Here is a 16,446-nt window from a genome sequence, read left to right on the forward strand (position 1 = left end):
ACTATGTCACTTTTGGGTCCCGTTCTTTCACTTGCGAGAGCGAAGCACATTTAATTTTATCTCTTTCTATGAACTTGTTGGTTCGTTATTTCTGTATTTCACACTTTCCAAATGTTTTACAACACACGGGTGTCATCCTTTTGGTGGCGCGTACCTTGGTTTTTTCCTCAGTGTTTACTCCAGAATGTTCTTTTGATATAGAATTGTACATATGAAACAACTCAATAGAGTTTGGTATGTTGTTGTTTTTTAGATCCTGTCGAATTTGCACTTTGAGAGACCAAGTACTCAAGGAAGATTGAACTTTTGACCGCATATTATTTATCCCCTGAAGAAGGGTTCTGTTTGTAACCCGAAATGCATTGGGACGTTGGCTATTATTATTTTTTGACCATCAAACACTGATGAACCGTTTACATTACTTGACATGCATTGAAAATATGTTTTGTTAATATTTTCATGTGTTTATATTTTGACATTGATTATGAATGTTTTTTGAAACATGTGCAAACGTATTTCTTATGACTAAAGTTTATGAGTAAAATTTAAAGGAAAACTTTGAAGTTTGAATAATTGTGTTAAAACTCCATAAAATCTATAGAGGCTGAATGCCCATCAGCTGTGCTTCTAGCAGCCTGGGGTTCCCCTGGGCTAACATTTGAAAGACTGTTACTTAGGAGGGAGTTAGGCACAAAACCCTCACACTAGTAAGCACGCTAAGACTTCTTAAAAATCCACATAGTCCAACTTTACAATTGACAACTGGTGTGCAGATCCACTCCACACAAGAAATTCTTTACCCACAGTGCCAACTTGTGGATCAGCACCCAAGAGTAATCATGTCCTGGCAGGACATTTCAAATTTGACTACGAATCAGGCAGAAACAAAAGTTTACTCACCAGAAGAAGCGGAAACCATTTACGCTTTAGTGAAGGGAGTGAGGGAATTTGGAACATCTACAGGAACTACGACGCAGCAACTCAAACAACTGGAATACTTAATGAGAAAAGAAGTGAACCAAAGATTACACGCAACCACGTTGATAGAATATCATAAAGTCAAGCGTATACCTCGAGGCTTAAGGGTTGCCCTACGCCCAATGCTCTTCAAATATAATAAATCCTTTATGGCCCGCTGGAATGCAATTTTGAATAAATGTTCGCTCGATTTGATTTTGCTTATAATAGAAGAGATCTCGTCACTATTAGGAGAACTACTGTTTGACATCAACAAATTAAAAAATGAAATAAGTAATCAGATGGAGAAAGAGAACTGGAATCAAGTACTTGAGAAGATAAACAAGAATCTTGGCACGCATGCAAAGGAAGTACATGAAAGGAAGATACGCAAGTTCCGTAGGGACACGATCGATTATAAACTGGACGAAGTTTATACCTGGGCCGAAAAATATGCACAAAAGAGGGTCTTTAAAAAACCAGATGCGGCATCGTCGGAAGAGAGCATAGTACAAGACGAGGACTTAACGATGCAGAGACCTCCCGCCATTGTGACACATCTCACAGCACCAAATTTGGAAACGACAGCGACCACCTCAACAAGCAGTGGACCTTTTTTAGGGGAGGGCCCCTTGACCAAAATTCCACCAGACAAAACGTCGACACCACAAGACGAAACACAAGGCGCGGAAAAACCAAAGGTGCTAAAAGAGCAAGGAAGGCCACAGAGAACAGTGAAGAAGTAAATTCTCTGGTAATCAACATCTCATCAAGACAGTTAACCACGGAAGAGATTAAGGTACTCAATAAAGGAACCTCTTTTGTTCCATCCTACACGTCCAATGCATTAGAGACGGAGGTAGCCCTTTTTAAATTCATGCGAAAACTCAGATTAAGGTGGTTCTTTTCTATCAACCCCAGTCAACAAGAACTTACGATGGAACAGAAAAAATTCAGACCAAAGAGCAAATTTTTATCACCAATTTCGCACAAGACTCTTGACACCTTTGAGTCTTTGGTCAAAAAGGATTTAGAGACAATCAAATATGGCTCAATACAACATCAAAACTTGAATCCCAAGGAACGACGCATTCTCAATAAGCTGAGACAAGACTCCTCAGTAACATTTCATCCAGCAGATAAAGGAGGAGCTCTAGTGGTGCTTGACACCGACTTTTACAACGAGAGTGTAATGGAACACATTCAAGACAGAGACACTTACCTTCCTTTAGAACAAGATCCAACAAATGAACTACTGAGACTACTGGATGAATTCTTGTCAAAAGCTCTAGACTCCGGCATCATAGATGAGAACACTAAGAAATTTCTTTTCAACTCCGCACCTAAAATTCCGAACCTATACATGCTACCAAAGGTGCATAAACACAAAACCAAACCACCCTTTCGGCCCATAGTAGCAGGGTGCGGATCGATCCACGAGTCTCTGGGATACTATCTTGACTTCTATTTACAACCGTTGGTCCAATCCTGGAAGACATATGTTAAAGACACCACTGACTGTTTACTGAAACTGGAATCACAAAAACATCTCTTTTTGAATGACATCTGGCTATGTACAATTGATGTAGTCGCACTATACACCTCAATAGCACACGAAGAAGGACTAGAGGCAATAGAATGGCGACTGTTACAGTCAGAAATTGATCACAACAAAGCAGTTTTTCTTTTAGAACTACTACATTTTGCTCTTTACAACAATTACTTTGTGTGGAAGGACAATTTTTTCATACAGCGTACAGGGACAGCTATGGGTTTTCCCGGAGCGCCATCATACGCCAATACCTACATGGCTCGTTTTGAGGATCAACATATACTGTCAGACATGATGTGGACAAGACATGCAGCTGTGTTCCTGAGGTACATTGATGACATTCTAGTCATCTGGACAGGCACCAGAGATGAATTGGAAAAGAGTATTGGCAAACTAAATGAACAGAACCCTCGCATCCAGTTTACCCATAATATTGAAAAACAGAAGATTCATTTCTTAGACATTGAAATAAGTAAAACTCCCCATGGGCTATCTACATCGGTATATAGGAAGCCAACAGATGTTAACAATGCACTACTGTTCACGAGCGCACATCCGTACAGTTTGAAAAAACATTTACCGATTTCGCAGATGATGCGAATTAAGAGGATCACATCAGATGATGTGCGAAGTCAAGAAGAGATCACCAAACAGATGCAACAATACAAAGAGCGAGGGTACCCAGACCAAATACTCAATGAAGCTGCTCAGATCACGTCGAGAAAAACCTGTGATGAACTCTTGACACCAAAAGAGAAAATACCCACGCACCGTGAGGTATTTGTTCTCAAGAACTCCACACAAGCCACACAGATCAAGACAATAATCAGGAAACGTTGGGAACTCATTGAAAGTGAACCTGATTTCACAACAGTATTTCAAGGTAGTCCCCTTTTTGCACATACCAGAACTAAGAACTTAAGGGAATTTTTGAAACCTCAAAAGCGAACAGCTAGACAAAGAGAGAGGGGTATGATGAAATGCTATAACTGCGGACAATGCGGGAACGTCATCACCGGTGATCAATTCACTCACCCACACTCAGGAGTGAACATCAAACTAAGACACAACGCTGATTGTAACACGGAAGGAGTTGTATATGCGATTAAGTGTCCCTGTGGACTAGTCTACGTGGGACGTACTAGTCGAAAAATAAAGACTCGAATAATAGAGCACAAAAGCCGAATTAGAAATCATACTACAACTTCCCCACTGGCCAGACACTGGGCAGAAGCCAATCACACAATTCCTCAACTCAGGTACACAGTCCTAGAACGCATAGAACGCTCCCCAGGATTGGATTTGCACACACTTCTAGCAAGAAGGGAAACACATTGGATAAAATTCTTAGGAACTGTTGATCCTAATGGTTTAAATGATCATTATGAACTTTTGTGCTTTCTCTGAACTGCAAATGATCACGTATTTCAGATTGTAAGGGGGAACACTGAGTCTTGGCATTCACCTTTACTTTTTTCTCTTAACTTACCCTGTTTTCTAACTCTCCTATAATTCATTTTAGTGTGTTACATAACAGCTTGTATTCTTTTCCACTCATTTCTTATTACTATTTTTCCCTGACACATTTGCACTTAGCGAAGGAATATAGCAAGAGCTCTTGTTAGAATGAAACAGGTGAACTTTTAGACTGTTTCACGATACATATGTGCATAATATTACATTCCAGCGTATTTCATTACTATCCCTTTAACTTCACTTGGGGCAACGGAGCTAAAAACCAGATTCTTTAAGTACATTCTAAACTGGTTTTCTAATACATAGGCACTTTGTGCTGTTAACGTCTAAGATGCTGGCGCTTTACGGCCGCCATGATTAGAGAGGATTCACACAGTCAAGTGACCACAGTCCCTCTTTTGTGTCGATCAAGGTAATATGCTTCGGACGAGTTCCGCACCACGTGATCGGGAGGGCGGACTCGTTCCGAGAGATTCATTCAGGACGCCGTTGCAGGAAGAGGCAGGTCAGTATTTCAACACGGGAATAGCAGTTCCTTTTGGGAAGGACGGCTTGTCCGATAGATTTGAACTCACCACGAGTTTTTCTCAAATACACAGATTCTTGCTGGGCGACCTTAGTGAGCAGCGCGTTTTCCCGTCTTCAAGGTGGCGGTAAGACTTGTTTTAAAGTCAGACTCTTACGGGCATTTACCACACGTTGGTCTGGAATAGTAATAGGTTCTCATCATCTTGTTATTTAGGCTCTTGATAGAAAGGATTATTCACGTTGGATACTCTACCGGATGAACGTGAAGCTGTTCGGACGGGTGTATGTATTTTCACATTGTAGCGGATTTTTCTTTTTAAGGCAGACACTCTAACATTAGAAGACTATTGGTGCTTCCTTCACGAGCATGAGTTTACTATGTCACTTTTGGGTCCCGTTCTTTCACTTGCGAGAGCGAAGCACATTTAATTTTATCTCTTTCTATGAACTTGTTGGTTCGTTATTTCTGTATTTCACACTTTTCAAATGTTTTACAACACACGGGTGTCATCCTTTTGGTGGCGCGTACCTTGGTTTTTTCCTCAGTGTTTACTCCAGAATGTTCTTTTGATATAGAATTGTACATATGAAACAACTCAATAGAGTTTGGTATGTTGTTGTTTTTTAGATCCTGTCGAATTTGCACTTTGAGAGACCAAGTACTCAAGGAAGATTGAACTTTTGACCGCATATTATTTATCCCCTGAAGAAGGGTTCTGTTTGTAACCCGAAATGCATTGGGACGTTGGCTATTATTATTTTTTGACCATCAAACACTGATGAACCGTTTACATTACTTGACATGCATTGAAAATATGTTTTGTTAATATTTTCATGTGTTTATATTTTGACATTGATTATGAATGTTTTTTGAAACATGTGCAAACGTATTTCTTATGACTAAAGTTTATGAGTAAAATTTAAAGGAAAACTTTGAAGTTTGAATAATTGTGTTAAAACTCCATAAAATCTATAGAGGCTGAATGCCCATCAGCTGTGCTTCTAGCAGCCTGGGGTTCCCCTGGGCTAACATTTGAAAGACTGTTACTTAGGAGGGAGTTAGGCACAAAACCCTCACACTAGTAAGCACGCTAAGACTTCTTAAAAATCCACATAGTCCAACTTTACAATTGACAACTGGTGTGCAGATCCACTCCACACAAGAAATTCAATGCACAGTGTGCCATTGCTTTTATCTAGACTCATAGGGGCAGATTTACAAGCCCCTTACGACACTTTAACACCGCTGTTGCGTTACTTTTGTGACACAGCGGCGTGGTAAACCATGCGCCACTTTGCGACTTATTTACAAGGTGACGCATCTAGGCAGCTGCGTCACATTGTAAAACACTGCGCCACATGAAACCTACGTCAGGTTTTATGTGGGCGTTCCATCGCTGTGTGGGCGTTCCGTCAGAGGAAAGCCTCGGAAAAGTGACGCAGTGAAATCTACAAGATTTCACTCAGTCACTTTTCTGATGCCGTTGCGTCAAAACCTTGTGACTGCTTGAAGCAGACGTAAGGCGTGATGCAGCATATTGGAGATAGGCCGGGTTGGAACAGTGCTGGAGTTGCGTCGCACCCGCGACGCGATGCGCGACGCCACTCTTGCACTGCACCAACCTTACGCCGGCAGACACATCACGCATCTACCTATCCGTGCACCACGGCGCGCCGCGTTGTAAATGCGGCGCATCCATGGTGGCGCACAGGTAGTTTTGCGTGATGCACCTTTCTTGGCGCATCCCTGCTGATTTGCAGGGATTCGCCAAATGTTGTAAATCTGCCCCATAGTATAAAAACAGTTGTCAGTGGCATCTGGACTGTAACTCACCATCAACGCAGATCTCAAAATCAAAGAACACATCAAAAAGAAAGCCAAGGAAGGCATTGTGATAGCAGCTCTCCCTAATAGAAAAAGGTTAAGACATCTACCAGAAACCAACTTCAGAGGTGAAAGCACAAACCTCGGACCTCTGTTACCAAGACAGAGGAAATGTGCTATGCAGCTGCATCCCTCAAACCACTTTGACACCCTCCAGAAGCATCCCACATGCTTCAGTACATCTCATCAAAGACCTGAAGCAGTTTGATCACATCACCCTAACACTGAAACAATAACAGTGCCTCCCCCTGTAAGTTTCCCTTAACTTCAAGACCAGTTGTATCACCTAGAAGGGCATCAGCAACACCTGTCCTGCATACCTAGCTTAGAAAATAACTGCCTCAGGCAGGAGGTGACGGACCCGGTGCCAGGAGATAACTAGACTGTAGATGAAGAAATGCAAGGATCTGAAACAACCTTCCCCTTCAACATCAAAATGACTTCTACTCTCCTCCAAATCAAAAAGGATCTGAAATCCCCTCCGTCCAGAGAGCACTAACATCACATACAATAAGAACTTATATTTTTGTGCTCAGGGGAACTCGCCAAGGATGCCCCCTTGCTTTTTATCATCACCATGGCTGGCTGATCCAGCACTTCCAGGAATGCCACCTACATAGAAGACTACGATGTCATAGGGGCCCACTCCTGGCATCAATGTATGCAGATGACATCTTACTATTTGTCCGATATCCTCCCACGCACCTCCCTTCCATCATATGAGAAATAATCTGCTACGGGCACCTTTCTGGCCCTTCTTTAAACTGGAGCATACCAGAACTTTTCCCACTCACACGTGCTACCATCCCCTGTGATCTGGAATACCCCCTCCATTGGTGTCCGGATTCCCCCAAGTACCTAGGTATCATCCTACACAGGCAGAAGGAGGAAGTGATGCATCAGAACTATGGCCCTACCATCGACAAACCCACTATCCAGACGGACAGATGGATCAAATTACCATTGTCCACTGCAGGGGGGATTGCCAAAATCAAAATGTTAGTAATCCTGCCCTTCTTATACCTATTTCTAAACATACCGATTGCACTAACCCATAACTTCTTCGACACCCTGCGCAGTCTCCTTACACGCCTCATATGGTCAGGCCGACATCCCAGAATCAAATGGGAGACACTGGCCTTCCCATATGACCGAGGCGTTTTCGGTGTCCCGGATTTTCAATTATACTATTTAGTGGCGCAATTTAATTTTTCTTATACCTGGTATCCTCAAGACGCCAGGCTCCCCTACTTGAAAACAACACAAGAACAGGTAGACCAACTTCCCCTGTTCTCGATCCTGCCCCTGTGACTCCCAGGCGAGCCTTCAGACATACAAACACGATCTATGACCTGCTGGGCATGGACCAAACTTCAAAGATACCTGGGTGGATGGTTACTGTACTCCCCAGTAGCAGGCCCGTGAAGGGAGTTCCGTGGGGCGGTAAGGCAGGGCAGGGAAGGGGCAGGGTGGGGGTAGTAAATACCAGAATATGGATGATCGGAGGTAAGTAAACAATTGAATAAATAAAACGATTTTTGTGGCGCGCTGCATCGCATTTGCGATGCAGTGCACAATGAAATTAGTTTTATTTATTTGTTTATTTACCTCCGATCATTCATATTCTGGTGTTTACTAAACCCCATCCCATTGTCCTCCCCCGCCCCACGGAACTCCCTCCACAGGCCGCTACTGCCCAAACAAAGCTCTTATCAACAATCCATGACTCCCACCGACCTATTGAAGAAGCTCATACAGTGTACTCTGGTAACTCATCAGCTGCACACAGTGGGAGATCGCTTCACAAATGGCAAAGTGGACATGAACACCGCACTCACAATCATGGGGGCTTTACACACATGGCCAACTTTGTTCTCCTCCACCTACACAGTACTACACAGATCCATTCCGAATTTTTAGCATGTTCCCATTCAGATGTAAATGTACAGGAATTTATATAGCGCAAATCACCAAGCGGTTTCTAAGCGCTTGCTTAGGGAACCCGTCCTGGTATTCCCCTGTGAGATAACCCCGGCAGGGTATCCGCAAGGTGAAAGCCAGGCATCCCGCCGCGAGGGGCCGTTGTGGAGATTAAGCAAGCTATTGCCCAGAGTCACAGAGTGTGAACCCATGAATCGAGTAGGCACCGGAGCGAGAATTGCCAAGTCCATGGACATTTTTAGGACTCAAGACCCGCCGAGCCGGGAATTGAACCCTGGTCCTGGGCTGACCTCTGCTTCCAGGTCTGCCTCCTCTAACCAGTGAGCCACACTTCTCCATAAATGTAGTGATCTTAAAAATCTGGAATGGATCCAACCCTCCAGGACCGACTTTGCAGAACCCTGCACTTTAGCATCCACTTAAATTGCTCAGCTATCTTGCAGGATTTTTTAATTCCAATTTTACTGAAGTCTAGCTTCTCCTTTCCCCCACCCACGCCCCATCTTTTTGTAACGTCTTCCGGCTTTGCATAGAGGAGGCAGACTCAGAAACATCCCAACTTCCCAACTTTGGAGATGAGGCCTGCCTTCCATCAGATTTCTGGGAATTCTCCTATACATGTGTGAAGAAACACTAAAGGGATCGCAGTTCTCACTCATTATGAGTGACAATCACACATTTGGTAGTAAGGCTGCAGTTTCACCCACAACAGGCTAAATATCACACATTGTGGAACAACTTAGAATTACCCGCTAAACGCAGCTTTTTTCATAGTTCTACTGAATGAAAAGCAGCGCTTTGAAGCTTTAGAAACTTTAGGGTGGATCCTATCTCAGAGGAGACCTCTTGCAGGCCCTGACATTTAAAGGGAGGTTCCACTACTTTGGATAACCCTTAAAACTCCTTTTGTGGTGTCTTAGTGTTAGTCTATTTATTTTACATGTTGATTTTCTTTAACTTTTAACTGGACCCTGTCTGTGTTGTAACTGACTTCAATACCTCAGCGACATTCCATGCTGTGATGTCATCTAATATGCTCATTATTTCTCACTCCGAAGAACTATCAAAAAATGAGAGACCTGACACTATCACCAGACAAAGATTTCAACATACACAGAACACTCACCAACAGCCACATACATTAACAAGCACTTGCTAATGTGTCCAGACTCTCAGGGACTTATATCACTTACTTCTATTGTGACACCTTAAGACATGCAGACAAATTCCTTACACTCGTAACAAATTCTCCTAGCCCATCATTGGAAACTCTACTAGCGACCATGTTTAAATTCAGATGGTGGGGAGGTTTGAACTTTCTGCCTCAATGTATTAGGCCTGGTTAATCTCCTCAAGAGTGACTGATTGTTCATCGGTTTGATTGAAAAGTACAGTGACGCCTGGCCTGTCAAATGAGTGTCTGTTTGAGAAGAACATGCACCCCCACAAACACATCTTTTCCAAACCCCTCGTCTGTAATCACTTTCCTGGTCTGCATTGTCAACAACTGCCATCCCCTGAATCAGGAAGTGACATCAGAGGAAGTCAGGAAGTGACATCAGGGGAGACAGGAAATGCAGTTGACGGATCCGTTACATCACTTAAGTGCAAAGTAAAATGTTTTGAGTCCTTGTTGGTTTAAAGCATAAGACAAACTAGGCTTTTACTTTGCATCTTTACTGGTGTAACATATCTGGGAGCTTTACTCGCCTCCTTTTCTAATGTTATCTCATGTTTGAAGAGATGTAGGCAGTTCAAAAAAAGGATGAGAACGCCTAAGAAAGAAAAATCACTATTAGAAAGTTATCAATGGGAGCTTTGAATGGTCCATCAAGCGGAAGATAACATGTTAATAATGGAGGCTAACATGAAACAATATTGAAAAAGTCTATATGCACTTTAAATTGGCAAAAAAAAAACATTAGGATTCCTAGTTCTAAACTGTTTTCTCACGGGACCAAAATGTGTGATTCTGGACAAATCGTGTTCTCTTCCTCGACATCAGAGTAACCCTCAGCATTGAGCGAGATGAAAAACGAAGCCTTTGTCGTGCCATTACCATGTTCAGTCCTATTCAGCACAAGGGGGACTGGGTGAGTGGTGAACCCCCTTTTTGCTTAACTCCTAACTTTGTGTAGCTATTAAAAATATACATGTTGTGTTGCAGTTTTCTACACAGCAAACATTATGCAGGTACTGTGTAATACTCGGCACAGCATGCACACGTCATAAATATGTTTCCAAGCCCCTGCTTTCTTTGTAGAGACATGCAAACACCTATGCAGCCGTGGGGTCTATCAAACTGAAATACACCCACAGCGCAGCTAGGCCGGTCACATCATGTGGAGATCCAGGGTTAATGGAGGAACTGTGAACCTCAAGTCAGAAATGTATCATGAACAAACAACATTTCGAGGCAAAGACAAATATAACCTACAAAATTAACCGAAAATGTGCAGCCACTATCAGACAACCAAAGACCAATGAAAAATGTACGACACCCATCAAGCACTCACTGACACCAAGATAGTTACACACCAATGGACCGACAGGCACAACTAGTAACAGGTGTGATATAACACCCAGGCACTGCCAAACACACAACAACAACATTCACTGTCAGGTACTCAAAGAATGAAGAGACATTGTCACACACAAGACAAAAAACCTGTCCAGCAACACAAAAGCAAACATCATCATCATACTATGAAAGACCAACACAGACCAGACACCCAGAAACGGGAACGCAGCTCAGACACAAAGGATCAATACACCGAGTTACACATTGGCCAACAGTTACACATTAAAAAGTACGCCAGGAACCAGCAACCATAGAAAAAACACAATCCAAGCTGTCAGAAGTCAAAGACGAACTCATGCTATTACATGCCCACACACCAGCAGACACCGGCAGACACCAGCAGAGACTCAGCGGCCAATAAAAGTCATTCAACACTAGGGGACACGACTAGACACCCATAAACCAACAGACACCATAAGACTCATTATACCAGTCTACAGACCAATTCACACCACCAGACGCCCAGGGGAAAAAAACGAAAGAAACCAGCAGCTGAAGTTAACTATTAAAACAATAAAATCCTTTTAAACAAGTACAAGGGTGCCCTTTCTGAATGTGTGGCGCTCCCACAACACTTGCGAATGTAGAGGTCGTGCCAGCACCGAATCGGTGATTAATGGTGCCGCTTTGAATACCAGCGCCTGTGTGGCATAAGTCTATGCGCCTACAAGCAAAGGCAGGGTGTGTCCCTATGCATCTCCTGTCATGCAGCCATCAAGAGCACACGCGCGGTAACACGGCGGCACATCACCCACATCGAAGAAACACACACATCGCATGCAGACATGATTGACACTAAAAGGCACACGCGCGCAGCACACGGTCTCACAGACTCTCCCAGCTAGACATGCTTACATGCATGAAATGCTCATGCACGCGCACACAGATAAACCCACAGCCAGCGACACAGCCACAGCGCACAAAGCAAGCGAACTCCTGGCCGGCAGCAGAGCGCCGTAGGAGTGTTGCAACAGCAGGCCCCGGGGCCCACCGTGCCAAATGTTCCTGTTTTCTGTACACTACAACAAATGGAATTGGAAAAATCGCAGAAAAATAACTTGCCGAGATTGCATGTGAAATGGAATAAAGGCACCTCTCTGGTTGCGGACTCATTATTAACCCATCCTCCCCCGGATTGGAACGAGCCTCAAAATGTCTCTGGCGACGAGCAGCGTCTCTCATCTGATTACAATCTACGCTAACGCCAAGAAACGGGCCTGTGACAACATCATAGCTACATAAAATAAATGCAATCGAACAAGCCATGCGCCTCGCGCGAAAGGACCATTGTGTAAGCGCTAAATGACTATCCGCCATGCTCGTCTCTTTTGCAGTATTAAAACATAAGCCGAAACGATTAAAAAGGGGATATTTTTGCGTCGGTTGCCTGAAGTCTATGGATAGACGGAGAGCTTACGTTTCCACCGGCAGGGTCCCTGGCTTCAGCGCAGCCGCCGCGGGCATCGGGCAGCTGGACGCCACAATCCACAGCAAGGCCCACAGCTTCCACGTCCGCCACCCCTGGCACCAGCCATGGTGCCCTGACGGCTTCCTCTGCCAATCCATGGTTAGCGACCACCAGCTGAGGCGCCAACAGTCTGCAAGACAATTCATCTGCCCAACGCAAGACCGGCGTGGCCCCCTCCCATGGGGGGTTACAGAAGAAGGTGGGGTGTCCGCCTGGTGTCATTCATCGAAGGCAGGTAAGTGGGCAGCGCCATCTCACCCAGACTGGTAGGTTGAATTCGGGGTATGGAAATCTGAGTGTGACAGACCGGTTGCTGAAGGTCCGAAAGAAGGTGAGCCCAACTCATTAATTCATTCATTCGAGGGCAACAGAAGGAATATCATTGAGGTGGGCATTGATAAGTGTAGTGTCAATATATAAAGTGCATGTCAATTGCAATAAGGCGCTAGGCAAAGCAAACTTGGTATCCAGGTCACTGAGTCTCTTTGGTAAATTTAAATGGCTTCTGGGTGTTGGCTCATCCCACCCTCGTGGTCAAAGTTTGTTTCGAAGATGTCTCCTGATTCCTAGGGTAAGCTATCCAAGCGGGGGAGAGCCCGGGGGCTGTTCATGTTGCTGAAGCCCCTCACAAGCCTCTGTACTCGCTCGTGCATTTGAGGGTCATAGGGCGCGGACCCCGAATGAAGTTGCAGGCCAGGGTTTGTTTCCAGGTGCCCTGGTGGCGGTGTTTGGCTATGGAAGGCTCCGTGCCCGCTCAGGGGGTCGGGGCACGCCTGCCTGTTGCTGTCAGTCCAGGCACCGCTGGCCTGGCGCGAAGACTTGTGCAGAGTTAAGGATGCGCTGCTCCGGCCTCGAGGCGCTCGTGTTGGCATGCACGTGGGACTCACGAACGGGGGTGACCGCCTCTCTGCCTCGGGGTGCACTGCTGGGGCTCATCCAAAGAAAGAGATGTGATGGATGGTCTATCGGAGACAGCCCGTTGCGGGATCCCGGGTGTGAAAAGCCAGCGAGTCTTCAAAGAGCCCAAAAGTCTCTGGAGCGCTGGGCGGCGCGCGCTGTCCCGGGAGTCGCGAGGACCGGGGGTGAAGGACGGGGTCCCGCCGAGGAGGGGGCCGCTGCACCCGGGGAGCCGCAGTCAGCAGAGAGCGCGCAGGGGCTTCTGTCCCTCCGTGCGCAGCAATAATCCACGGGCGCTAATCCCACAGCGCGCAGAAGCAGCAACAGCAGCTCCCGGAGGTGGAGTGAGTGGGATAAAGTCACCGAGGATTACTCTGATTTCTGGAGACAGGGTTGAGCCCGCCCAATGGCAGGGCGGCCTGCGAGGGCAGCCGCCTTATAAGGGGGAGAGGGTGGGCTGCGGGGATGATCTCTGGTGCCTCTGGGAAGCGCGGCGGTACACGCGGTCCTGGCACTTTATCGGGCTCGGGGCCCCTTGTACCCAGCAGGATACATGGCCTTAAACATCCTGGGCTCTAGCCAGCTCCGTGGGTGAATGCGCCTGCTGCAGAGACCTCAGGGTCACCGCTGGATCTGACCCCCAGGGGGATGACTCAGTAATTCCATTCCTCGGGAAATTGATAACATGATCACAGTTTATTTAGGTACAAATTGCGTCTGTCGTCGATGCACAGAAAGACACGTTTGGAGGAATGTTGTCTGTGCATTTGGTATGAATTAAGGAACGGCTGACCCGAAGAACTAAGAAAGTTATACAAAAGCCAGCACATTTCTGGTAAATATTATTTCCAATTCTCTAAAAAGGACCAGGAGTAATACCGTCTCCATTCTGAGGACAGGTTCTGGTGCTTTGGAAGCACATCAGATGCGCCAGATTCACAAAGCTTTTTGCGCACACAAGTTAAAGTTAGGTGACCCGAAGGCTCTTTTACAAGTACAGATAACCATTTGAGAGCGGGTTTCTCCATGGAGAATAATATTTTCCCCGTAGAGAATACAAAGCTTGACTATTGCAAGTGTTTTTCATAAATGTTCACGGTGTTTCTTTACACACGCGGAAAGCGCGTTGCATGTTAATAGATTCGAATCAATACAATAATTCCAGGATTGACCCTGGGAAACACTGGCTGTCACAACTTTCAAGGAGTGCGCCTGGAATCCTCTGGGAATTCCAAAAAAGACACGAATGCACTCGAAACAAAATGTGAACCTGCAGCAGCGCCTTTCTGCTTTGTTCCTGAATGAGCTCAGTACGGTGCCTTCTCAGTAGAACACCACGTGCACCTCTATCATGCATGCAATCTACATGTCACGAAATGAAATCTGCTTCATCTTTTTATTCCTCTGTTCAGGTGGTGATAATCGAAGTAAGCTTAGGTTGTACTGTGCTCTTTAGAGTACCACAAAGGCACAGCAAGCTCTCAACATACAAATACGTATAACATCGGACTTGAAACCTGACGCCTTGTCAAACTTTGTGTTGGAGATATTGCCAATGTTGCCCAATGACACTTCAAATGACTGGCTTTGCCTAAAGCGTGGGGTGCAGGAGTGGATCAACTTGATAATAATGGGACTAGAGATGGGCACCACTTGTATACAGCGCAGTGGAATCCATCAGATGTTACTTTGTACACAGTGGGACCCCCTCATGCTGTGCTACAGCCCAGCAGAGTTACAATACGACAGTCTATGGTAAGTGTCGTTAGAGCTTTGCATGTGTATATCAAAATTAACATGAATAATTAAGTGTAGAGCAATTCATCTATATTTGAATTCATGTGTGTACCGACATGGAGCCATCACAGTTAAACAAACTTGCTACAACATGTTAAAGTGTGTTTTTCTGGCTTAAGCTAACAAAGCCTTACTTAGGCCTTGACGCCATCTTGTTCACAATGGATGCTGTATCATTATGTTGATTCACTATTTATGTTTCTGCTTGACACTACATGCAGCAAGATGTGGATTCTTTATTTCTGAATGACACTATTCTCGAAGAGCCTGCTGGAAGCGAAGCCTTTTGCTACATCTTGCGCTATACACTGTGCACCATTCTTTCACAATCGTTCACTGCAGTTTATTTTACTAGTTTGTTCTGACACCTCCGACATTAAGTCAGAAGGGCCGAATCAAAATTCATGAGGTGGGGTAGGACCAAGTTAACCTAGCTATGGGACGTTTCAAATTGTAAAACTGCGATTTATTGAAGCAATTGTCATACCATTTGCTGATTCTTTACTTTTCTGTGTACCCTACTTTCTCTACTGGAGGTCGAGTGGGGAAAGCCCCTATACTGACATTTGTCTTAGGTGCGCCTTCCGCCGTATAGCCTAATGGTGTCTAATGGTGTGTAATGGTGTCTGCTTCGCCTCCAAGCCGCCGGTAATTACTTTGTAGTGTAGTTCCTATATTCCCAATAGGCTCTGCGCATTGGAATAACATATCCTATAGATTTGATGTAGGACTTAGGTCGACTAGGTCTCTATCCAATATATTAGACTTAATTGTGAGTGCCAGCTAGCTCAGAGGTCACTAGAAACTTTATTGAATACATAAGAAGGGATTAGTTTCTGACAAACACATAAACATGACAACTTTGTTTCCCCAAGAATAAAACTGATCTTCAGAGTCGTGGAAACAATAGATAGATATTTTACGCAGAAAATCGTGCATGCTTCGTTTCATCAGAGGTGCAGAGAAATAGAGAGATGGGCGTTTTCAATAAAAGGATTTATTGAACAGTCTTCTTTCTCAAGCAAGTAAAGTGAACTGCTACAATCGTAATACTGGTTGCAAAGTATAATGCGTACAGTAAGAAGAGTAATATAAAATAATACTGTAAAAGCATTGTATGGTTTCTAAACTATAGATAAATACATACATAAATAACAAAGGCTAAAAGTACTGAACTGGTGCTTCTAAAATACGCCTACCCCAATGTACCTAACCTAAGTCTAGTACGAGGGAAGAAGTAAGTGTGGTGTAGTATAGGTTTAGTTCGTCTTTGCCAAGAATCTAACCAAGATTTCTATTAGGGTCTAATCAGCTCCGTACCTTGGTTTTCGAATGAAGGAGGTCTGTTATCTCTGTCTCGGGAC

The 16,446-nt window shown here is 44.6% G+C and overlaps 1 protein-coding gene across 1 annotated transcript in view; it reads right to left on the reverse strand.

The window, feature by feature from the left end:
- LOC147668214 (voltage-dependent calcium channel subunit alpha-2/delta-4-like) overlaps nucleotides 1-12,487 on the reverse strand; it is a 987,093-nt gene extending 974,606 nt beyond the window's left edge. The window contains exon 1 of the mRNA XM_086948696.1: nucleotides 12,338-12,487. Within this exon, the coding sequence (XP_086804822.1) occupies nucleotides 12,338-12,486 (149 nt within the window). The 5' untranslated portion in view covers nucleotide 12,487. The remainder of the gene's footprint in view (nucleotides 1-12,337) is intronic.
- Nucleotides 12,488-16,446: the final 3,959 nt, after the last annotated feature.

The sequence above is a fragment of the Lissotriton vulgaris genome, unplaced genomic scaffold (genome assembly GCF_964263255.1).
Source record: "Lissotriton vulgaris unplaced genomic scaffold, aLisVul1.2 SCAFFOLD_214, whole genome shotgun sequence".
NCBI lineage: Eukaryota > Metazoa > Chordata > Amphibia > Caudata > Salamandridae > Lissotriton > Lissotriton vulgaris.